This window comes from Chiloscyllium punctatum, chromosome 45, assembly GCF_047496795.1.
Source record: "Chiloscyllium punctatum isolate Juve2018m chromosome 45, sChiPun1.3, whole genome shotgun sequence".
Taxonomy (NCBI): Eukaryota; Metazoa; Chordata; class Chondrichthyes; order Orectolobiformes; family Hemiscylliidae; genus Chiloscyllium; species Chiloscyllium punctatum.
In genome coordinates this window covers 57,954,396-57,979,887 of record NC_092783.1, presented here as the reverse complement: position 1 = coordinate 57,979,887, position 25,492 = coordinate 57,954,396, and the positions used below count along the sequence as shown (strand labels likewise).

Here is a 25,492-nt window from a genome sequence, read left to right as displayed (position 1 = left end):
GCTGCAACTATGCTCATTAAACCTCGGGCAGCTTAACCAGTGATGGTGCTACTGAGCAACTCCTGATGAGCACTAAAGTCCCCGACCCAGAGGGAATTCTATGCCCTTGCTAACATCTGTGTTTCTTCCAAAAACCCAACTTTTGGTGGGCCTTTCCAACATCAACAAGGCTTTGTTTGAGGTTATTTCCAATGCTGAGTTGTCTACTTTTGGTTCTTTCTGTAGACTTTGTTGCAGTTTTGATACTGAATGGCTTGCTAGGCTAGTTTAGAGGGCACTTAAGAGTCAACCACAATGCTATGAATCTGGTGCCTCATTAGGCCAAATCAGGTAAGGATGGCCAAGATCTTCCCTAAAAGACATTAGAGAGGTTGAACACACTCAGGATTTTTCTCTAAGTGATCTAACAATATTTTTTAAAATTATCACATTGTTGATTAGGGAAAAACATAAAAAGTAGATTGAATTCCAATTCTCTGTTAAATCTAATGAGGATTCAAGAGAAACTTCTTCATTCAAAGATGGTTAGAAATTGGAAGTTGTTACCTCAACGGTGAATAGTACACGCGTATTTGAGGAAAGGCTAGATTAATGATAACATCTGGTAATAGAAGGTTATGCTTTAGGGAATAGATAAAAAGAGGGTACTTGTTTGAAACAATGCGAGTATAGACTAGTTGGACCAACTGACCTCTTTCTATGCTGCAAATTCTTGGCAATTTTATACATCATTGCAATTGTAAACAGTCTTATGATACAACTAATATATAGTATAGGTTTTGGGCACTGCACAGTTTAAATATAATATTCACCAATTAATGAGTTCATCTGAGTCTACTCGTAGTCTAACAGCGTGGATACAGAGCCTTCGGTCCAGCTAGTCCACCTCGATCATGTGCCCAAACTAAACTGGTCTCACTTACCTGCGTTTGGTTCACATCTCTCCAAACCTTTTCTATTTATTTACTTAACCAAATGTCTTAAATATTGTAACTGTACCTGCATATACCAGTTCCTCTGGCAGTTCATTCCACACATAAACCACATTCTGTTTAAAAAAAAGTTACCCCTCATGTCCTCCTCAGAACTTTCTCGTCTCACCTTAAATATATGCCCCCCAGTTTTGCACTCCCCTAACCAAGGGAAAAGACCTTTGCTATTCACCTTATCAATGCCCCTCATGACCTTTATAAATCTCTATATGGTCATTCGTCAACCTCTTATGCTCCAATGAAAAAAGTCCCAGCTATCCTGATAATTTTTATAACTCAAACACTCCAGTCCTGGCAACATCCTGGTAAATCTTTTCTGAAAAATATCTTTCCTACAGCAGGGCCACTAGAACTGCACACAGTACTCCAGAAGAGGCCTCATCAACATTCTGTACAATCTCAACATGATGTCCTAATTCCTTCCAGTTTAATGACCAGAATGATATTCTGCCCTAATTATATTTCATCTGTATTAAATGCATAATGACTTCTGCAATGTGTATGTTACAGTAGAATCTACAGAACTTTATGAATCAGTGATTGAGAAAGATTTTGAAAAATTGGAATTTCTGTCAGCTGCTGCGAGCTAAATCTATGTCCTATTAATCAACTCTATAATAAGTCTGCTAACAAAAGCACTTATCTTTTCTTGCATTACAAAACAAAAGCAAGAAGTGCAACAATAAACTCAAATCCTAGTTGTTACATGCATAGTTGATATTTAATAGTTTTCCCAAGTTTACTTTGCATAGGGCCTGTTAGAACTAACAAGAACAAGGCCATTTTACTTATCTGTCTTTCTTAGTGTCTTAATTAAACATACACTGGTATGGGACCAAGTGCTAGAAAATGAAATTAGAATATTTAGGTGGTTTTTGACTTACACAGATGCAATAGACCAAAGGGCCTTTTTTTTTGTACTGTAGATCTCTGACTTTCTTAACAGCTGTCAGTTGTCTATTCCTTGCTGCCAGAGCCGATTTCTATTTTTAATAGTATAATGCAATGTTGCATGACTTGAAACAAACTAAGAATGTTCTTATTTTTGTGTGGACTAGGTTCCTTGCAAGTACAGAAGGCAATTTTAACATAAGTCTATGCAGTGTTTATGAGCTGTCTTATCTCATGTTCTAATTCAGATTACGTTGAAGCATGATTTAGTCCAGCGATTTATCTCATACTTGATATACAACAGTTAGCCAACACATGAACCACTGTCTCACTGCAGCTTTGTGTTTTTGAATGATTTATGTTTGTTTGTAAATGTAGGTTTTTAATATTTGAATGGGAATGACTATTGGGTTCAGGTACGTGTTGTAGTCTTGCAATCATTGGTAAGCAGAGGAAATGCAATACTATTCAGTATCTTCTGAGGAAATAAGTTGAGAGAGACCATAAATAGTTTGAATCAATAATCAGCACTGGAGTATTAATTCCTCCCTAGTCATCATCTTTGGGCAATGTGTTTAACACTTAGTTTAGTTTAATTTGTTTATGTGAAATTAATCTTATGTGAAGCTAATTGCTAAATAAAGTTACTATTTTTCTTTATAGTAGCTGTATTGTTTTCCCTTTGGATGCATCATGCAGTGTACTTTTTATTATATATTCTTAGCATTGGAAAATAACTCACATTTGAATAATATCATAGTAGAGTAAAAGCACAAGCTGCTGTAACAGTAGTTCCCCAGTTTGATTTCTAGTCTTAATTTATTCCTTTTATCATCTCCAGATTTACTTGTGTTATTGTCTCATCTCCATAAATTCTACCTTACCTGAATTTATCTTGTAACCTATCCAAAATTATATCCAGTTGAGCCATATTCTTGCTGGCATGTCTTATTGCTTCCTCCAGTGCTTCAGTTTTAAATTTTCTCTTGTTAAGTTCGTCCGTAGTTGTACACACACCCTTCTTCTTGACTCCTTCCCTGTACAACTAAGAGCAGAGAAGGTTAAAGGGGGAGGGGATTTAATACCATTGTTCAGAAGTAGACTAAATTAGTTAAAAACAATTGCCACTGGCAGAAGGGTCAGTAACATGGGAAGCAGATGTAAGAATATTGGCAAAAGAATCCCTGAGGAAATGAGATTTGTTTTTACTTAGAGGAGCAAGTTGTCATGTTTGGAATGCATTGCCTAATAGGGCAGTGAAAACAGATTCAATAATAATTTGAAAGGAAATTGGATATATACTTGTAAAAGAGAAACCAACGAGGCTACAGATAAAGATCAGGGAAGTTGATAACTTCCAGAGAAGTGACACAGATGCTTTTAGGCCTACTTCATCTGTGAATAGTAAGATTCCATTCCTATCCATTCATTCAAGAACACTCTTAACAACTGAAACACCGTGAACAATTTTTGTCCCCTTATCTAAGGAAAGACATAAGAGTTGTTGTGGTTCTGTTCGCCGAGCTGGGAATTTGTGTTGCAGACGTTTCGTCCCCTGTCGAGGGGACATCCTCAGTGCTTGGGAGCCTCCTATGAAGCGGTTCTGTGATCTTTCCTCCGGCATTTGTAGTGGTTTGAATCTGCCGCTTCCGGTTGTCAGTTCCAGCTGTCCACTGCAGTGGCCGGTATATTGGGTCCAGGTCGATGTGCTTGTTGATTTGAATCAGTGGATGAGTGCCTTGCCTCTAGGAATTCCCTGGCTGTTCTCTGTTTGGCTTGTCCTATAATAGTAGTGTTGTCCCAGTCAAACTCATGTTGCTTGTCATCTGCTTGTGTGGCTACTAAGGATAACTGGTCATGTCGTTTCGTGGCTAGTTGGTGTTCATGGATGCGGATCGTTAGCCTAGACAGGGGACGAAACGTCTGCAACACAAATTCCCAGTTCGGCAAACAGAACCACAACAACGAGCACCCGAGCTACAAATCTTCGCACAAACCTTGAAGATATAAGAGTATTGCAGATAAACAAGAGAAGCTGCACTAGATTGATTCTGGGTATGGAGGGATTTTCTTAAGAGGAGAGATTAAGTAAGTTCAGCTGTACTCATTGATGTTCAGAAGAATGACAGGTGACCTTTGTGAAACATGCAAGATTCTTTGGCAGCTTGATGAGGTTGACATGCAGAGGTTGGTTCTCCTTGTGGGAGAGCCTAGAACCTGAGGGTATAATCTCCAAGTAAGAAATTGTCCAGTTATTACAGAGTTGAGGAGAAATTTATTTCTGAGGGTAGTGAATCTGGAGGGTTTTTTTTTTGTAACCACTGAGGGTTATGGAGACTTGGTCAATAAATCTATTCAAAGCTGAGAGAGGCATTCTTAGTCAGTAAGGGAATTGAGTGTTATGGAAACAGGGCAGGAAAGTAAGTTGAGGGTTATTAGATCAGCCAAACATCTGCCCTTGATTCTTGACTGCTCTTCTGATAACAGCTCTAATGTTCTTTGTAGTTGCATAGCTTGCTGTAATGTATATTTAATTTCACAACATTGTATCCACTTAGCAAGAGACTGGAAGCATTCCAGAACTATGGAACTTCCCAAGCAAGAATGAGTGTTTACAGAAAAGCAGTTCTTATTACTGTATATACTTGTATTAAAAGCCAAACCCTGAGGTTTGCTCTATAAAACTAAAACTTTCTAATGTCTCATGTAAAATAGCCCCTTTTACTAGAATCAAATCCCGTTGCAGCTATTAATTACTTGTTGTAGTTATGACATTATTGATTTAAACCTTTCGATATTCCCCTGCCAATTCTAGCTGTAATCTCCTAGCTAAGCCCATTTGGAGAATTGGCTTGTCTATATCGGCCTTCTAACCTCAACAGGCAGAACTAATAAACAAATGCCTATCACCTGAAATGTTGCTTGAAATGAATCTGCATCTACAGTGGGGAAATAAACAACTTTGGTGAAGAATAGGTGAGGTGATTTGCTCTTCTGTAAATGCCTGCTATCTTCTGCTACTACTTGACATTTGTTGACTAAAGTTGCTTCTTCTAGGCAATATTCTCTGTGAAATTGTTTTGAGCAGTCATGCATAATAAAATAAAGCCTGTACAGGATCTTCCAAGTTGTTGCATGGTGCAAATTGGAGTGTATATGGTCTCTAGATTGTGTGTCAGATTTCTGGATAGAATAATTACAGAATTATTCATTTTGAACTGTCTGTCATATGGTTTATTTTCAATGAATTTAGAATTTAGCAAAATTAATTGCCGTTATTGGTGTAATTTAATAATTGATGTAATATTGGTATTTGTTAGGTATCGCTGTATTGGAAGTAAAAGTTTTAAATTCTTGTCTTTATGGTGTAAAATGACAACTGTCGAGAGTGTGGTGCTGGAAAAGCACAGCAGGTTAGGCAGTATCCGAGGAGCAGGAGAATCAGCGTTTCGGAGATAAGCCCTTCACCTTCTGCCCAAAATGTCAATTCTCCTGCTCCTCAGATGCTGCCTGACCTGCTGTGCTTTTCCATCACCCCACACTCAATTCTGATTTCCAGCATCTGCAGTCCTCACTTTCTCCTATAAAATGACAACTGCACTATTTATTTTTGCAGACATCAGAATACAACTGGAAATATAAAACTGAATGCATTTTTGTGGTTGATATTCAGCTTGTTATATGCAGCTGATGCAAAATAATTATTCAAGCAGTATTTAAAACTGGTCTATTCTTTAATTGCAGCCAAAGGATATGGGGGATGTGTTACCTCAGATCTTTCCAGATGAAATGAATTCTCCTTCAGGAATCAAGTAAGATACATATCTTAGTTTTATATTAAGACCTCAAATACAACCAGTTTGGCAGTTAAGGGGAGGTGAGGAACTCCTTCACTGACAAATTCACCTTTAAATTTTTATTTCTGCATACAGTGCAACACGACGTCGACCAATCAAAGGAGCAGCTGGCCGACCAATTCAATACAATTTTGATGATCTCCTGACACGAGCTACAGAGAGTCACCACTATAAAGAGAGAAGCGGCTACTTGGTTACAAAAGAGAACAAGCCAGTAAAACGTCTCATACCTGTGTGGCTTCAGATCCTGCTGTTCATCATTGTGTTGTTTATCCTTTTCCTGGTATATCAAGCAATGGAAAGCAATCAAGAAAATCCTTTTGCATACTTCCTGGCAAATACAGGCAATGAAGCAGCATCTCCTCCAGAACAGCTGGATACTCAAGCCACACCAAATGTTGATTCATAGATGGCTCCAGAGTAGGTGCACCTGCCAAAACCGAAATTGTGTCAGAATTGAGTGCTTATAAAGTAGTTAAGCATTGTTGAACTTTACTGATTTAATCAAAATAAGGTTTCGGGCATAATATCCAGATATGCCAGTTGTATTGTGAAGGAACAAGTCATTAACGTGTCTTGCCCACCCTCTCCCCTTCATGTGCTCAAACAAATTTAACCCACGAAGACACTGTTAGGGTTATAATGCAAGAAAAGTTGTCCAGATTATTCAAACTGAATTAGAAAAAGAAACAAAAAAATTTCTCCTTAGTTCTCCACAACCACAGATTTTCTAATTTGATTACTTTGCAATTTCACTGTTTTATCAGTCCCAATCACACCACAACAAAATCAAATTTACATTATACAATTTAATATGCAGATGTTACTGCAAGTTTCGAACATGGTGTCTTTGTCGTTAATTTTGGCTAGAGGGAAAACCTTGAGGCTAATGTGGAATTTTAAATTTAAAAAAGCTTTGAATTTTGAAAGTGTTGAGCATTTTGGTACTGGCATATTTAGGGACAATAAGATTATATATAACTGACTCTTTATACTGGCTTATTATGTACTCTTAAATGTGTATTGATTATTTTAGTGTTCTGGGTTAAATTATAATTGAAACTTTAATATTTCAGAAGTGTTTTTGTTTTTTTTAAAACCAGCAAATTGTTTCAGTTTGTCAAATCTATTGCTAGAATTCTCTTAACTGGGTTTATTTCAAATGTCTTGAAAGTCAGTTCTCCCAATTAAATAAACAGCTAAACTATTGAATGATACAATTTTCTTATGTTGTTTTGTACTTATTTGTATACCAATTTGTTACATTTATTGTATGGTTTAATTCATAAGGCTTTGCATTCTGAAATGTAAAAGCCCTTCACTTATCTATTATTGACCGTTATAACTTGTGCACATAGTGCTGTCCATCCATTTGCTGCACTTTTTTTAAGAGTAGCGCAATCCCAGTTCAGTCTCTGATTTTAATTTTCAACATGATGCTTAATGCCTGTTGTCATCAAGTAATGGGAAAATGGAAAAAATTGTATTTCCATTTCTTAGGTTGTAAATTGCTGTCTTTATTTCCATTGCTCCATTCCATTTTATCTAGATGTACATGTTCAGGCAGTGGTCAGATCCCTTGTTGAGGTAATTGTGTTAACATGATTGCATGAAAATCTGTAATCTTGGGAAAGATCATTGTTGAGATCTGTGAGTAAAAATGAGATATGAGAGGGGAGGGCAGTAATTCAGCATTAATTGATGTGCTGAAGAGCAAAGAGAAATGAATTTGTGATCTTCATTGCCTTTGAAAGGGGGAACAAACTTGTCAAATTATCCAGGCTGTCTTCATGTCCCTGGTAACAGCAGGTTACATATCATAGATGCTTGGAGGCAACAATCCTGCCCAATGGGGTGTACATAGGAAAAAGGTAACAAAAACAGTCTATCAAACTGTTCAAGTTAAGTTGTGGCTATTGGATATTTGCAAGAGTGAGAACTGTACAGCCTCCAATAGTTTTAGAAATAATAATTAGAAAAAATAATTAGAAAATTTTGTTTTTATTTAAAAGAGAGAATTGATGTCATTCCCATAATGCTAAATTGTATCCCTTACAAAAAGCTTATTTTGTATGTTTCTGTTTAAAGTTCAAATTGCAGATATCATCAAAAGACCCGGGCATAGATTTTCAGCAACTTTCAACATGAAGCCGAGATCAATGAGAGCAAAAATTTGGACAATCTTATACAGAAATTAATAGGCTAAGTTTGTTCCCCCTAATTTCCCAGTGAATTTTCTGTAAAATGTGTCACTTCATAGCATGAGCTAAGTGTCTAGAATATTTATTCCTAAAAGTTGCAGTGCAAAATACAGAGGAAGAAGTTTAAAGTCAACAAACCTGATGTTTTGTATTTTTCCCCCAAAAATGTTACATATTGTGAGTATCCTGAATGTTGAGAACACTTTGTATAGATTTTTGTATTTTAATTGTGGTGCTTTTCTTGAATTGCATGTGAGGTTGTATGGTCTATAAAAACTGATGGCCTTTCTTTCATACATTTATATGACTATTCCAGATTTCATGATCTTGCAAGTATAATATGCTGACTTTCCTTTGACTATCTTAAAAAGCTAAAAGTAGAAATTCAAGAAGAATGAAAAGGGCATTCTTGAATTAAGTGTTTATATAGGTTGTTTTGGTACTTTAGAACTTTAAAGCCTATGGAATTTCTGTTGTGTATTTTTTATTTTTTAGCTTTCTATTTCTCGGACGTTGGCATTTCAGTTAATTTTTTTAGGGATGGTGGGTTTACTGTAACAAACATTTAATGAGAGCTTAACCAGCAATACTGATTTTGTTACTCCAAAATAGCCTAAAATATCCTTTAAAGTGCTGTATCTACTACTTTGGCAAGGCTATAAAGCTCACAGTGGAACAGTTTTGTTTCCCATTTAGTTGGGAAGTTCCATATGAAAATAAATAATTCAAAGTTAACTCGCTACATTTTTGCTTGTGGGAATCTTCAAGGACAGCAATATTCTGGGTTTGCTTCCAAAGGCACACATTTCCCAGCAAGTCAGCTTGTAAGTCTGACCATGAAATTAAACCTGTACCCCAAGTCGCTAGTATTGATGCTTTTGGGAGACTGCACCTACTGATACACAGTGAACTTTAGATACACTATGCTTTATATCTAAAGGATTAGGCAACTTCGTTTCCTGGATATTAGTTCAGAAAGTGTGAAAGCTGTTTTGTAAGTACACTTTTTTTAGTGATTCAATGTTTGTATTTTTGAATTTTTTTTTCTGTAATTAACCCTGTTCAATTTCTCATGTTAAAAACTTATCTTTATGTATGTTTAGATAAGTTTCAGTTAATGTAAGGAAGGAAAAATGCTGTTTGACTCCTGCAACCATGGTTCATTGCTGCAGAAATTTCTTTCTTAACTATAGAGTTCATTAATTTTTTATTTTGTATAGAAATTTGTGGGTTTTTTATTGTGGGACAACAGGGTGGAAGGAAAAGAGGAATCCCCAAAGATGTTAAATTTCAGTAAGAATTTGGGTAGTCCTGAATTCCATCCTTGTGTGGTGGAAAAATAGTTCTTGGTATACATTTTTTTCAGTTAAATCATAACAATTCAATAGTTAGTATAATTAGCTGTTTAAAATAATATCATATAAAGCTTTATTCCACCAAGTAGCATGAAGTCAATATGATCTTTGCTGAACAGCTTGTCGAGCAGATAGTTTTCAAATCTTAAGTACAAACTGGTTACACATACCTGCAATAATCTGGCACTACAGAACTGAAAAATCTCCAAACGTTTGTAACATCACAATTTCTATTTTATTTTTATTTTTGCTATCCACGTTTATACTTTTTGAAAGATAGAACCATGTTTTATTTGGAAACGAGATGAGAATTAAGTTTTCTCTCCAAGTTAGAGATTTCAAGACAACACCAATAGGAATCTGGTATTTAACTCTGGGGGTTCTTAGGATACAAATTTACATTCTAGAAATGGAGAAAAAATTGCCATGATTAATCTGTGCTTCTTAAAATGTGACTTTTGGACACTTCAACTCGATGTTTGGTCGACACCTGAAATGGACAACTGTTTCCAAACACACTGCTTCCATATTGTAAGCTTTCTGCAGTTGTTCCTGGTTTCAAAACTATTTTTAGCAGCTGAAAGATGCCTACTTTTAGCTCCAGTGGATAATTGGAAAGATATATCTTTGAAGACATTTAATGTATATATTCATAACCTGAGCTAAAGGAGCTTTTTTTAGGCAACTCTGTGGCTATGTTTTCTCCTGCTGTGGAAGTTTGCTAATCTCAAAGCCCACAGTCAGGATCTGTGAAATACCAACTATATCCATAAATGGTGTCCAATCGGCTCAAAGTTCTCACCTGTTTTTCTCGTTTGGTGATGTTTCTGTCTCGAGTGCTCAGTTTTGAAACTCTTTAAATACTAGATCTTGTCTTAAATGTGCCTTATTTATTAAAATTCCTTATCCAAAGTTAAATAAAGTTTTGTATGTTTAAGGTGTACCTTCATTTTGTGTGTATGTATTTGATTTGATTATTATTGTCACATGTACCAAACACAGTGGAAGGTATTGCTTTGCTTGCTAACCAGATAAAACATATCTTACAGAAGTACATCAATGTAATAGAGCAGAATATAGTGTTACAGCTATAGAAAAGGTGCAGACAAAGAGCAACTCTAATACGTGAGAGATCTGTTCATAAGTTTGATAGCAGGGAAGAAGCTTTTTCTAAAATCTATTTGTACAGGTTTTCAAACTTTTGTCCCTTCTGACCAATGGAAGCAGGTGGCAGAGAATTTAATCAGGCTTTAGTTATGCTGGCTGTTTTCCCAAGACAATGGGAAGTGTGGATGGAATCAGTGGAAGGAAGGTTGGTTTGCAGGATGGACTGGGCTGCATCACAACTCTTAATTTCTTACGGTCTTGGGTGGATATTTGCCATACCAAGGTGTGATGCATAGGATGCTTTTTATGTGCATCTGTAAAACTGGTAACAGTCATGTAGACATGCTGAACTTCCTTAGCCTCCTGAGCAAATAAAGGCATTGGTGTGCTCTCTCTCCACTGTAGTATCGATGTGGACAAACTTAGACAAGTGGAAATTTTTCATGTTGTCATATTTAAATAATTTCCCTTTTATTAAGCATTTGGCAAAACATGGTTTGTGCTTCTGACACCCACCCCCTACCTCCTGCTTGGAAGACTGTGATTTAAGCTGTCATGTTCTTTTAATGTGCTTTTGAAGTAGCCTTTACTTTGCATCATGTTTGTTTACTTAAAGCTTGACTGCAGGAAAGCTCACTTCTACTTGCCTGTCCTGTACTGTGCTTTATGCACTTGCTTTTTAAATAGCACAATAAAATTGATATGAACATGTGATTTCGAATAAAATTGGGGATTCAAATGATATTTCCCCTCCTCCCTTTTGCATTTTCTTTTGCAATCTTTGCCCTTCACAGTTGCTGGAAATTTGACAGTTGTGCTCAAACTCCTAACAGTCCAAAATTAGCTAACTTTGCATATGCACAGAATTAAAATCAGGACCTTTCTGCTTCACATGAGCTACCGGTCTTGCTGTCTGATAAGTAATATAATATGCCTATGTAACTAACAACATTGCTGAATTTTATGATAATGCAATCTTGCTTTAAAATTAAATCTGTGTAATGGGTTTATATGTAAGGCACAATCTTTTAGTTCAACAGTAGAAAACTGAAAACACAAAATTGGCAAGCTTCCAATCATACGATGTATTGAAAGAATGTTCTACATTTGAACTTGCCATGATCCAAACTCTTTCGATATACTGAATAAGACGGAAACTGAAGTTGTTTAGTCCTGAATCATTCAAATGCCTAGCATTCTGAATATCACACTGAGCCAGGGAATGATATGGGACCAAAGAAGGGAAAGAAGTAAAAATTGATATGTGCTACAGTTGAAGCTAATATTAAAGTCAGGATTAATAGCTTTTTTTTATAAAGAATTACTGGCCTGCCTTTTGGTATACAAACATTTCATATTTTCTTATAAACGGGTGTCTAGGTGGCCTCAGCACAACTGTGTTTTTAAATATGTATGATAAGCTAGCATTTCTTGGTCTAATTGCTATTCAGAAATCTATTGTAGAAGTATAGTAGGTACCTTAATATTATTGGGTTAGGGCAGAATCAAATTTGATTCACCTCAGTTGTTGTATGGCGTAACAATTCATTGAGGCTTAGATGTGATTGGAGCCATTCAGGTATAATGGTGGAGGATAATTAGTATCTCTGGAGCCGCAACCCAATAAGGGGTCAGCATCTTTAGGACAAGTGAGAAGTTTAAGTTCTATGTACCCTGACCACGTACATGGAAATCTCAATGCAGACTTAACCTCCATGCTTCTGGTGCAGGGAGGATGTCACCCTTGTGCTGCCTGCAAGTTGATACGTTTGCAACCGACATTAATCAAGCTGTTGGGTTGTTACATTTCTCAGTTGGGGGTCCTAAAATCATGTCATTTTAGCACAAGTTCAAGCCAGCTGGTACAGTGTAAAGCCTGTTAAAGAGGGGTTGCACTTTGGCTGTGCCTTTACACATTGCTCAGGTTAGAATCATTTATAATGTATAACATGGGAGAATGCAATGGGGGCCTTCAAGAAAGGGTAGGAAATATTACCTATCCACAGCAGAATTCCAAGGCAGATGTCTCAAGCAGTGGGACCAGATAATTGTAGTTGTTGATATCAAGATTTAAGACCGAAGCGCATAAATGCAATTTTCCAGTGGCTCAATGACTTCACCTGAGGTCAGGGCAAGTGCATGTACCTTTAAAATGACCAACTCTACCAAATACATGACCAATCTCAATACTATTCAATGCACTACATATCTATCATTCGTCTGACAATCCGGATTCATAGCTTCACTTTACCTTTTCAACAGTTACACACTGCAGTGAAGATTGTAAATTTGAATTGACACAAAAATGCACAATGGAAAAATGGACCATAAAGATTGGTTTCAGAAGTTAGAAGAGAAACAATTTATAAACTCAAAACAATAAGAATTTACATAATTTAATGCTGAGATTTTGTGAACAAACCAAGAGATGGGTATTTTTACAATTCAAGTTGATTAAAAGGGACAAATTGTGTGTATAACTTAATACTTTGAAGGCTAATATGATTGTACAAACTAATTGCATTACAAAGACGTTGCCCTTTGCAAAAGTGAAACTAATTTTATGGGCTATAACTAATCTAGATTAATCAAACCAGTTAGTGGTTTGGGACTTTTTAGCCAACGAAGGAATGTGAATTTAATCTAGTAATAGCAGTAATGAGGGTATATCTGGGAATGGAAAAATAATTACAGTGAAACTATAATTAGTAGAGCTCAAAGATGAGAACTTTATTGTAATTATAACTTCAATGATCACTTCATTCTAATTTTTTTTTTATTCATGTTATTTTAAAACTGACATTTGCCTGGGTTTTTTTTTTCATAATTCTACCCACAGTGCAGTTTCAGCTAGGGCTAGGATCGATATATTAATGGCTCAAGCATTTAATTTACTAATATAAAACTTATGTCATCTTACTCATTTCTCTACACTCCATGTTTCTGGCAAATGAGTAGCATTTCAAGAACAAGTTCAATTTTTCTTTGAGGGATTACTTTTCCCTATTGTGCCAGGTTGCAACTTCCTGTGTCTTTCAAAAGATGTTCTACTTGGCCTGAGTATTCAAGATCTAACTTTCACCATCAACTCCCTCCGCCCTCCCCCCACCGGTGACTCTGTGTTCTTTAATTTTCTTAAGATGTCTTCTGATCTGTTTCTTTTATTTCAAACAGAAATTTATTTCTTTCTAACATGCTTCTCCACTAAACAGTAATCTAGGTTGTTCAATATATCAGTTGCATGACACGATGATCTTGTGCTATAAATTCTGTGTCTTATGATCCAGCTCCACTAGCTACCTAACAAAGAAGCAGTGCTCAGAAAGCTATTATTTCCAAATAAACTTGTTGGACTATAACCTAGTGATGTGATTTTTAACTTTGTCCAGCCAGTCCAACACTGGTACCTCCTCCTCATCTCCACTGCAGTCATTGCTTTTGTTCAAAAAAAAGCTGTCATTGGAAAGATGCGGAAACTGTAATTTCAGTAGGTTTCTAGTTGAGCTTCCCCTGGCTATCACATTATCCTTTCAGAACGGAGGTGGATGTATGACTTTTATACCACTTTCTGGAATAAGTTAAAAGAAGTATTTCAAAACATAACACTCATCCTCCAGCATTTTTAACAAAGGTTTTGGCCTTCTAAAGTAGCTGCTAAATGGAAACTGAATGCTTGATCAGGAGGCAGTCAGGTGAGTTAGCCTCCTATCATCTATAATTGGAGAACACCACACTGATGAAACAGTTTTCACAAAATTACTCTGGATTGATCAATGTTACCATAATAATCGACAATATTTCAAATATGTATGTACTGACATCACCATACTAATGTCTCTATAGTCTCCCTTTAGTGGGGTGTACCTAATGGCGTAACTTTGTTTGAATTAAAACTGTTTAATCAGGAGATCAAATATTTTTGTCTTGGCAGTGAAAGAGTCTCTACCTACTTTTTAATGCAGTTAAAATAGAAGATCAGGGCTTGCATTTATGGTTTTGTGGTATAAAACGATTGTATTGCACTTGCTGTGTCTCCAGGGTAGTTGTATTTCCTCATTTACAGTTGTTGCAGGTGCTAAGTATAACAGAGTCCAGTAAGGTTATGGGGACTGTGGTAGTGTGAAGCACTGTTTTTGTAATAAGTCAGAGTCCCTGCTGTGTAACTGGTTGATCTTTAAAGTGAGAGATAACACTGCATAGAATAAAATAAAAATTGATAAATACTATCTTGCATTGTTACAATTTAATCAATGAAGAAGCCACAAAGCAATGGAAAGATTTAAAGAGATTTTCTCAGCGTGTAGGCGTCACATGACATTGCATCTTAAACATTTGCAATCTGGCAATTTCCTGTTCATTATGGTTTTACAGACAACAGCCTTTTTATTTTCATACTTTTAAAACTGAATTTAAATTCTCAAACCACCATAGTGGAAATTTAACTGATACTCCGGAACATTTGCCTGAGTCTAGGTTGTTCATCTATAATATATGCATTCCAAAATGACATTAACTAATAAGATTTGCTTTATTTATTGTCACATGTATCTTGTTACAAAATACAGAGAAAAGTGTTGTATAGTGTCAACCCTCTCCGGTGCCATCTTAAAGCACAGAAAAATAAGCCAAAACATAGAATAACATATAATAGAATATAAAGGCCAAAAAATGAAGAAATAAAGTATCCAAAATGGATGCACAGAATATTTGCATTGAATTGGTGTTCAGTTTGTAAGTATTTTAAGCTTATATTTTACCTGGATTTCTGAAGCAGTGAATGTTAACAACAGATCAACTCTGGTCACAAATGCTGTCCTGTACATCTCTCCATTGGATCTCAGTAGCAAAGTGCAAATTCCTAGATACTGAGTTTCTCAAGCATTTCTTATCCTTAGCCAGGAATTTAGATTTTTTTTAAAATCTCCCTTGAGATCATAATAAAACAAATTCTAACAAAAGTACAATTGGAATGTGACTTGTTGAATTTTGGCACAACACCCTTGGGAGAGTGCACAGATATTGAGCTCAATTATTCATGAAGTTGTCACAAATGTGAAAATGTAAATTACCAAAATACCTAACTTACCTTAGTGACTAATTTTAAAATAAATACCAGTTTTGTTCTCAATGGTTTCAGTAAATAGTTTTTTTTTTAATTAAACTGATCATCTAAATCAGAAAAATGAATTGCTATTTTAGAACACATGTAAACAGACACACAAAGAGAAATAGACTTGGCATAAGTATTATGGGTGGAAAAAACTTTTGTTATCACAGGCCAATTAACAAAACTGCATGGGTTATTTTCACAGTCCTTTCGAGTTTTTGATAATACATAAGTCGCACATAAATGGTCAGTCTTTAATTCACTGGTTGATTGGTTAAACCTGGGGTCTTTTCCTTTGGATTTTAGAATTATTTCTTTCAATGTCTCTGAATGTAGTTTTCCTGTTCTTTGGCAAAGGATTGAAGAGAGAAATGTTGTAGAGAAAGTGGAACATGTAGCATCTCTGAAGAGTGGGGCTTAATGTCAGTGTACGCAGTGAGTCCAAGACATTTTTACTAAACCATGTGATGATGTCAGATGCGAGACTGAGAGGCAATATATTCATATATTCACCCTCAAAGTTTGGGAGAAGATTTGTAGCTCGGGTGCTCGTTGGTGTGGTTCTGTTTGCCGAGCTGGGAATTTGTCTTGCAAACGCTTCGTCCCCTGTCTAGGTGACATCCTCAGTGCTTGGGAGCCTCCTGTGAAGCGCTTCTGTGCTGTTTCCTCCGGCATTTATAGTGGCCTGTCTCTGCCGCTTCCGGTTGTCAGTTCCAGCTGTCCGTTGTAGTGGCCGGTATATTAGGTCCAGGTCGATGTGTTTGTTGTTAGAGTCTGTGGATGAGTGCCATGCCTCTAGGAATTCCCTGGCTGTACTCTGTTTGGCTTGCCCTATAATAGTAGTGTTGTCCCAGTTGAATTCATGTTGCTTGTCATCTGTGTGTGTGGCTACAAAGGATAGCTGGTCGTGTCGTTTCGTGGCTAGTTGGTGTTCATGGATACGGATCGTTAGCTGTCTTCCTGTTTGTCCTATGTAGTGTTTTGTGCAGTCCTTGCATGGGATTTTGTACACTACATTGGTTTTGCAAAACTGTGGATCATCTACAAACAGAGTACAGCCAGGGAATTCCTAGAGGCATGGCACTCATCCACAGACTCTATCAACAAACACATCGACCTGGACCTAATATACCGGCCACTACAGCAGACAGCTGGAACTGACAAACGGAAACGGCAGAGACAGGCCACTATAAATGCCGGAGGAAACAGCACAGAAGCGCTTCACAGGAGGCTCCCAAGCACTGAGGATGTCACCTAGACAGGGGACGAAACGTTTGCAAGACAAATTCCCAGCTCAGCGAACAGAACCACAACATATATTCACCCTGTTCTTATCTATCCAGTCATCATCAGATATCTTCTTGTTCCCTTATGGGGGAGATCCACCAGAGATCTACTATAAGGATCTATCTATCCCTTTTACTTCTCATCTACATGTTGTCCTTTGATATTGTCTAATTACATACCATATGTGATTATGACAATTTTGATTCACCTCACTGTTTTGGCATCTGCATTTTGGCTAGTCCTTCAGACTGTTGGTTCCACATCCGCTACTGGAATGAACAGAAATTTTGCTCAACTAAATATTGGAAAGCCGAATTGTAATCTGTCCCTGTCATAACATCAGCACACTTGCTACCAACTCTATCCCCTTCCCTGGCAGCTGCCCAAGGCAGAAACAAACCATACACAATCTTGGTAATTTCACTTCAACATGAGTTTCCAACCACATGCTCCATCATCAATGCCCCCAATTCCACTTCCATAATATTACCAACACCTCCTGACTTTAACTTGTCTGCTAATGAAACTCATCAATGCCCAGATTCTCCCTCCACTCATGCAATGCACTCCCGACCAGGCTTACAGCACCTATCCTTCGTAAATTTGATCTCATCTGAAACCTGCTGCCCGTATCATAACTTGCATAAATCCCATTCATTCATCATCCTTGCATTTGATTATATTAATTGACTTGTATTCTGACAATATCTCAATTATTTTCTTTCAAACCTCACTACTTCGATCTCTGCAACCTTTTTCAATTCTACAAGTCCTCTAATTCTGATTTATTGCATAATTCTGGTTTAATTTCTCCATTACTAATGGATGTAACTTCACCTGCCTGGGTCCCAATCACTGGAATCCCATTGCTGAAACTATCTACCCTTCCTTCCTGTACAACAACCCTTGAACCCTTGTTTCTAACACCTTTGTGAATTACCTTTGTGCATTACCTTTATATAAAGGGGTTAAACGAACGTGAGTCATTCTGTGCACGTTGGCAAAGACAAGACAAAGGGAGGAGGTGTTATCATGAGATTTAAAACATACCTACATACTAAGAGGTAGTGAGATGCTTTATGGGGAAATGACTGAAATGGGAGACTATTAAATGCAATTAACTAAGAACTTGGATTAAATGGTGTGCCCTAAGTAGGAAAAGAGGACAGGAGAGTTGTGGGTATTAAGGCACAATAAGGACAGGGAAACTTTAGTGATGGCAGTTTGATTTCCCTACAGAGGGGCAGAGAAAATGAGGTACTGAATCTTATGATATTTTGGTGAGGTGTCAATTTTGTGGAATTGAATGGAAGATTTCTCTCCATGAAGCCTAGTGAGGTTTTCTGCTTTATCCCAAACTCTCCACCTTTAAAAGACCATTGTGCACCCAGACATGAGCATTGCCCTAGATGCGGCAAACATGGGGAAACTGGTGCTCTGGATTGCTGCCTGAAAGTCCTGATGGATAAAGTGGTGCAGAGGAGGATCGTCCACCTCTAGAATTGGCAGAGGATGCCACAGTATCAGACCCTGCCAGTCTTGTCTGAAATTGCCACCTGAATCATTTAAGCTTCTGGGGGAATGCCCAGCAAAATAGAGGGAAGGACCTTCTTTGCTCTACCAGGGTAAATACTAACGTCTTCTCTTTGGTCCTTGTATTCACTCCATCTCTGCTACTACACCACCTCCATCTAAGGTTCCTGTCCTTCCCCCATCATTGTTTCAAGCAACAACTGCCCACACTTTCTCTCAGCCATCCCAACAGCCCCTCTCTCCTAATCCTGCATGACCTCTGTGCTACCTATGCTCACACCCGGGCCTCCTCACCCATCTTTTCACCACAACAGCACCAGAGTAACAGGCACCCATTTTCATCTCACACGGTCCCAGCTGGAGAAAGCAGGCCACGTTAAGGCAGAAAGAGACAAAGTGGGTGGTGGACTGCCCAACTTTTGACTCCTCACTCCTTACAAGAAGAACATCCTGAACTTGTTCACCCTAAATGGCCAATTGACAATGCCCAAGCCTCTGGACGGACATTGGAGGCCAATGTACCAGGTTGCCTGACTGAAGGCTGTCTCACTTGACTTGACTGCTGTCAATCATAACAAGCACCCTGGCTTTGTCTTTGCAAGGCAAGACAGAAGCACTGTGAGTTTGCTAGCTCTGAAGGGGAGGGGAGACATGGTGCCAAAAGGCAAGGTAAGGCAAGGCAGAGCAGGAATGCTGTGAATATGCAGGTAGGCTCAATAAGAATGAGCACTATGAAAGCAAGCAGACAACCCTGAGATGCAGCCTGCTCTATAAACTTGGTACCTGTTCCTTCACACAATGTATCCCTATAGCAGCATATCAATGCTAGTTGCTGATGTGCCCCCAAAGTGTGTCCTGTTAATAGATCAGAAAGGTGCCCTGAGGGTCATAGGGAGGCTGGCAGATCCTGGATGCTTGTATCTGTGAATGAGGGTTCAACGCAGCAGGTGACCTGAGACATTGTTGCCGGTTGACCAAGACAATGATGTTGAGGAACAAGGTGAGCTGGGATTGCAGGTAGCAATCTGAACTCGTATGTCAGAAATTGACAACATCTAGTTTCCTTGCAGAAGTTGCAGGTCAGGAGAGGGAAGTGGTCAGAGCAGAAGCTGCATATTAATGAGGTGAGATTTGCAGTTACTGAGGCCAACAATCTCTGTTGATAGATATTTCTCTCTCTGTTCCCTAGTGAAAATCTCATCCAGACAATGCAACAAGTTGTTCTTGATGTTGAAAGGCCTCACCCAACTTCTCACCCAATTCTCCCAAATTCTCGACGTAACCCATTTCATTCAGGCCCATGTAAGATTTCACCTGTGCTTTCTGAAAGGTGTCAACTGCATTACTGGGGGAGGGGGGAATCTACCTGCATGTAGGTCAGTCCAGTATTGCTGTGATGCTAATATCATTTTATGCCTTTGAGAGGGTAGTTTGCGGGAATGTCAATGAGAGAGCAGACAGAAGCAGTAACATCAGCTGTCTGTATTCAAACCATTTCACAATTTCTGTCAGTTTTCCAATTTTCTAGAAATTCTAATGATTTCCAACATTTTTTTTCCTATTTATATCAGTTCTTTGGGTGGGGTGATGTCATGGGGGGTGGTGGCATGTGGAAATTCAGGAGCATTCTGAAGATTTGTACGTGGACTGCAGAAAGGATGTCCTCTGTGATGTACGGTACTATGAGCACTGCAATGTGGTAATGAATATCAAGCAGGAGAAGAAAATGCAGCTGATCTGGTTATCCTGACAGCCAGAACAACCCATGATCTGTTATTAATGTGTATGTAATGTAGTTCAGGGTGGATAAGGTGTACAGGGCTTTCTCACTCTGGGTTCCAAGACATGAAGCATCTTAGACTTTTTTTTTGCAAAAATATACTTATCTCTGTAGTTCAGCAAGCTGATTGAGGAATCATACGTTAGTCACAGACTGATGATGGCTCTGCTCGTCATATAAGGGTATGGTCATTTTAAAGAAATTTGTACCTAAAGTGGGACCAGGTTTATGCCAGACTGGTGCACATAATAGGGAAAGTTCAGAGGAGGCACGGATGGTGATAGACACTCACCTCCCAGCCTATCAATTACATTTTTATGATTTTGCTTTGTGCTATGTGCATCAGAAGCTGTTTGGAATTTGAATTGATCAATGATGGCACCACAATGAGACAAGGTATGCTATCATCAAGGCTGATGTTATGTGGCATGGTGAAAGAAGGGACTAGTGTAATAATGAAGGAACTAATGTAATAGCTTTGGCCCTGGGACTGGACTGGATTGTCAGCCTAAGGTTCCAAAATTGGAGCCTTGTCTAGATTCAATTTGTAATATTGGAAATTCGTGGGCTGATATCAAAGTACTGTTAAGATTGCAACTGCTTCACTAATGGCCTTCAGAGTGGGGAAACTGATCTCCCCAATAGATGGATGTCACAATGAGGGGGGAAGAGAGATGTGTTTAAGAGTCACTCTAAATTTACAAGATAAGATGGGTACAATGGCCTCCTTCATGTGTATTTAGCTTAGAAACTACTATGTATGTTTACTTTTGATTTCCTCATAATGCTTAGCACAAATAGTGTGTATTTTTCCTTACAAAGACTGAACTATGAATTTAATTTATCCATTATTTAAGTAGCAGCATGGACTTATTTAAAGTAAATTAGTTAATGTCTGTTAAAATAGATGGCAAAGCAACTTGCTGCGAAGTATTAAGTGTTTGTACAGGAGGAATGATTTTCATCATTTTTGAGCTTGTGTAAATAGTGCAAAGTCTGCCTGTTTGGAATGCATTTTAACATAGCTCCAAATTTAAGTATATTATCATATTCATACAATATTATTTCACGTTTTCCATGAGAAATGTTAATGAATTTCCACCCACTCTCTCAGAATAGCACTGACTGAGCTACTAATGGGCTGAGGATATAAGTGACTCTGATTCTTGGCAATATATGTCTCCTGGGATCTAGTTCAAGGGCACTGATTTGTTATGCTAGACATTCTTTTGAATCCTACTGTGCCTTAAGGCAGACAGATCTTAATTATATAGTGTCTAGCTTTCCTTTCCTATCCCCAGTCAAAGATTATTTATATACTTATTCATTATTTTGCTTTCATTGTTTAAACAAAATGAGCTCCTGTGTAGCTGAGCACCCTTTGTTTGTGGTTTGTGACATTGTGTATGTGTTCAGAAGAATCCACACTGACTTAAAACGTTAACTCTGATTTCTCTCCACAGATGCTGCCAGACCTGCTGAGCTTCTCTAATAATTTCTGTTTTTGTTTCTGTGCATTATATGATTTGGACTGTTATTTTAACTTCATCTGATTTTTGTTTTGAATAGGCAAAAGCAGAACGGAGACTGGACGTTATCTTAATTGTGAAAGTAGCTTGCTCACAATTTGCCACATATTCCATTCATTAGATCTTTTTCCCCCACCTCTACAGCTCAACAGAATATTACACGGAGATTGCAGCAAGTCTGAGATGCTAACAGAGCAGTGAGAGGAACAGGGCGTTGAGGATTTTGATGGACCCAATAATGACATTTTAAAGGTAGTTTAAGAAGCAGAAATATAATGGGGAAGAAAGTTTCAGTGAATAGAGTCAAATGCGTACAGAAAAAGAAATAAAGAGAGGGAAAATGTGATGGGCTCCTGACAAATGGTTCAAAGATGAGAGATGCTGAGATAGACTGAGAAGTTAAAACATGAGTATGTGGCACTGGAAGGCAAAGGAGGCATAGGCTAGACAAGAAGAATTGAGCTGGGCAAGTTGTTGGAGGGAATCTTGAGGGACAGGATATACATGTATTTGGAAAGGCAAGAACTGATAGGGATAGTCAACATTGTTTTGTGTGTGGGAAATCATGTCTCACAAATTTGATTGAGTTTTTTGAGGAAGTAACAAAGAGGATTGATGAGGGCAGAGTGGTAGATGTTATCTATATGGACGTCAGTAAGATGTTCGACAAGATTACCCATGGGAGATTGATTAGCAAGGTTAGGTCTCATGGAATACAGGGAGAACTAGCCATTTGGATACAGGACTGGCTCAAAGGTAGAAGACAGAGGGTGGTGGAGTGCCTTTTGTCATTTACATAAATGATTTGGATGCGAGCATAAGAGGTACAGTTAGTAAGTTTACAGATGACACCAAAATTGGAGGTATAGTGGACAGCAAAGAGGGTTACCTCAGATTACAACAGGATCTTGACCAGATGGGCGAATGGACTGAGAAGTGGCAGATGGAGTTTAATTCAGATAAATATGAGGTGTTGCATTTTGGGAAAGCAAACCTTAGCAAGACTTATGCACTTAATGGTAAGGTCCTAGGGAGTGTTGCTGAACAAAGTGACCTTGGAGTGCAGGTTCATAGCTCCTTGAAAGTGGAGTCGCAGGTAGATAGGATAGTGAAGAAGGTGTTTGGTATGATTTCCTTTATTGGTCAGAGTATTGAGTAGAGGAGTTGGGAGGTCATGTTGTGGCTGTACAGGACATTGGTTAGGCCACTGTTAGAATATTGCGTGAGGCTGAACAGGCTGGGGCTGTTTTCCCTGGAGCGTCGGAGGCTGAGGGGTGACCTCATAGAGGTTTACAAAATTATGAGAGGCATGGATAGGGTAAATAGGCCAAGTCTTTTCCCTGGGGTCAGGGAGTCCAGAACTAGAGGGCATAGATTTAGGGTGAGAGGGGAAATATATAAAAGAGATCTACGGGGCAACTTTTTCACACAGAGGGTGGTACGTGTATGGAATGAGCTTCCAGAAGAAGTGGTGGAGGCTGGTACAATTGCAACATTTAAGAAGCATTTGGATGGGTATATGAATAGGAAGGGTTTAGAGGGATATGGGCCGGGTGCTGGCAGGTGGGACTAGATTGGGTTGGGATATCTGGTCGGCATGGACGGGTTGGACCGAAGGGTCTGTTTCCATGCTGTACATCTCTATGACTATGACTCTATGCAAGGAGCTTGAGAAATAAGAGAGATTATCTGAGGGCACTGATAGATTTGTGGGCTGCAATATTATAACTGGGTGTTTTCTGAAAAATGGGCAGGATTGGCAGCTCAGCGTTATTGGTTATAGGATATTCAGGACTGTTGTCTGGGCTTCTTGGGGATACACTGCAGAATATCGAGTCAAATCAGCTTGTCTCTCAGCTCTGGGCCTTGTCATCAAATGGGCTGCTACTGCACAGAACCTATTGTCAACTACTATTGGCAGCTATTCATTCTCCCACACTGACCTTTACTCAGTCCTTTGCCTGTCCCATTGTGTTTCTCTCTCTTTGGGCTCCATCCCCAATTATTGTTTCCTCCTTCCCCCAGCTCATCTTCTGTATATATACCAGCTTTTCCCTAGCTACTATCAGTTCTGAAGAAGGGTCACCGGACTCAAAATATTAACTCTGCTTTCTCTTCATAGATGTTGTCTGACCGGTTGAGCTTTTTCAGCAACTTCTGTTTTTGTCTCTGATTTCCAGCATCTGCAGTTCTTTCATCTTTCAGCTCCTCATTCTAGCCCAACTGGATGTTTTGGTTTAACCAACATTAAGGCCACAGTACAAAAGACAGCCCTTTCAAAGCTTCCAGCTTCATAGAATTTAAGCAGGAGCACCCAGGAAGTAACATAATGGAAAGGATTTGAAAATGATTTGTAAACCAGTACCCATTGGATGAACACAAAACTTTATTTCTGGTTTAGGCATTGTATCAACCCAGGGGAAAAGGTTGAAGGCTTCTCTACTTCTAAATCGTTCAGTTTATATTAGGAATTCACCGTCAATGTAGTTTCTATAATCCATAATTTGGCAGGAAGAATAGAGGCATGGACTATTTTCTAAATGAGGAGATAATTCAGATGTCTGAAGTGCAGAGAGATTTGGGAGTTCTAGTCCAGGATTCTCTCAAGGTCAACTTGCAGATTGACTCAGTAGTTAGGAAGGCAGATGCAACGATGGCATTTATTTTGAGAGAATTTGAATACAAAAGCAGGTATGTACTTCGGAGGAGAAAGTGAGGACTGCAGAGATGCTGAAGATCAGAAGCGAGAGTGTGTTGCTGGAAAAGCACAGCAGGTCAGGCAGTATCCAAGGAGCAGGAGGATTGACATTTTGGGCATAATCCCTTCATCAGGAATAGATCAGAGCCTTATAGAGCCTCAGGGAGGAGAAAGTGAGGACTGCAGATGCTGGAGATCAGAGTCAGGAGTGTGGTGCTGGAAAAGCACAGCAGGTCAGGCAACATCCGAGGAGCAGGAGAATCAACTTTTCAGGCATAAGCCCTTCATCAGGATCCCACACTCTGGACCCTGATGAAGGGCTGATGTACTTCTGAGGCTCTATAAGGCTCTGGTCAACCCACATTTGGAGTATTGTGAGCATATCCCAGAAAGGATGGACTGTTCCAGGCATGTTCAGAGGAGGTTCACAAGAACAATCCCAGGAATGAAAAGCTTAACATATGAGGAATTTTCAAGGACTCTAGGTTTATATTCGATGGAAGTTTAGAAGGATGAGGGGGGATTTAATTGAAACATACAGAATATTGAATGGCCTAGACAGAGTAGATGTTGGGAAGATGTTTCCATTGGTAGGAGAGATGAAGACCCAAGAACACAGCCTAAGAGTAAAGACCCTTTAGAATGGAGGTAAGGAAAAATTCTTTAGCCAGACAGTGGTGAATCTGTGGAATACATTGCCACAGAAGACTGTGGAGGCCCAGTCATTGAGTATGTTTAAGACTGAGATAGACAGGCTCTTGAGTATATAGGGGATCAAGAGTTACAGGGAGAAAGCGGGAGAATGGAGTTGAGAAACTATTCAGCCATGATTGAATGGCAGAGCAGACCCGATGGGCTGAATGGCCTAATTTCTGCTCCTGTGTTTTATGGTGTAATGGGATTATAATCCAACTCCCTGTCCCTGGACCCACGAGACAGCCCATCTTACCACATTTCAGTAAATTGTCCCTGTGTCACAATTTTTGCAAACTTTGATTTGATATTGAAGATTTTAAACAGGGAGATAAAAATGGACAACATCCAGGATTTATTTGACAGCAACTGTATCATTGTGAGAGATGTGAGTGCAGATCCATAACCAACATCCACCCTAATAGGAAAAATATAACATCGAAGAAATCACACCTCAGCAAT

The 25,492-nt window shown here is 38.5% G+C and overlaps 1 protein-coding gene across 3 annotated transcripts in view; it reads left to right on the top strand.

Moving 5' to 3' along the window:
• LOC140467469 (lamina-associated polypeptide 2, isoforms beta/delta/epsilon/gamma-like) overlaps positions 1–10,245 on the top strand; it is a 63,270-nt gene extending 53,025 nt beyond the window's left edge. For all 3 annotated transcript variants that reach the window (XM_072563870.1, XM_072563871.1, XM_072563869.1), the window contains exons 6-7: positions 5,628–5,695; positions 5,816–10,245. In XM_072563870.1, the coding sequence (XP_072419971.1) occupies positions 5,628–5,695; positions 5,816–6,149 (402 nt within the window). In that variant the 3' untranslated portion in view covers positions 6,150–10,245. The remainder of the gene's footprint in view (positions 1–5,627; positions 5,696–5,815) is intronic.
• The last annotated feature ends 15,247 nt before the right edge of the window (positions 10,246–25,492 follow it).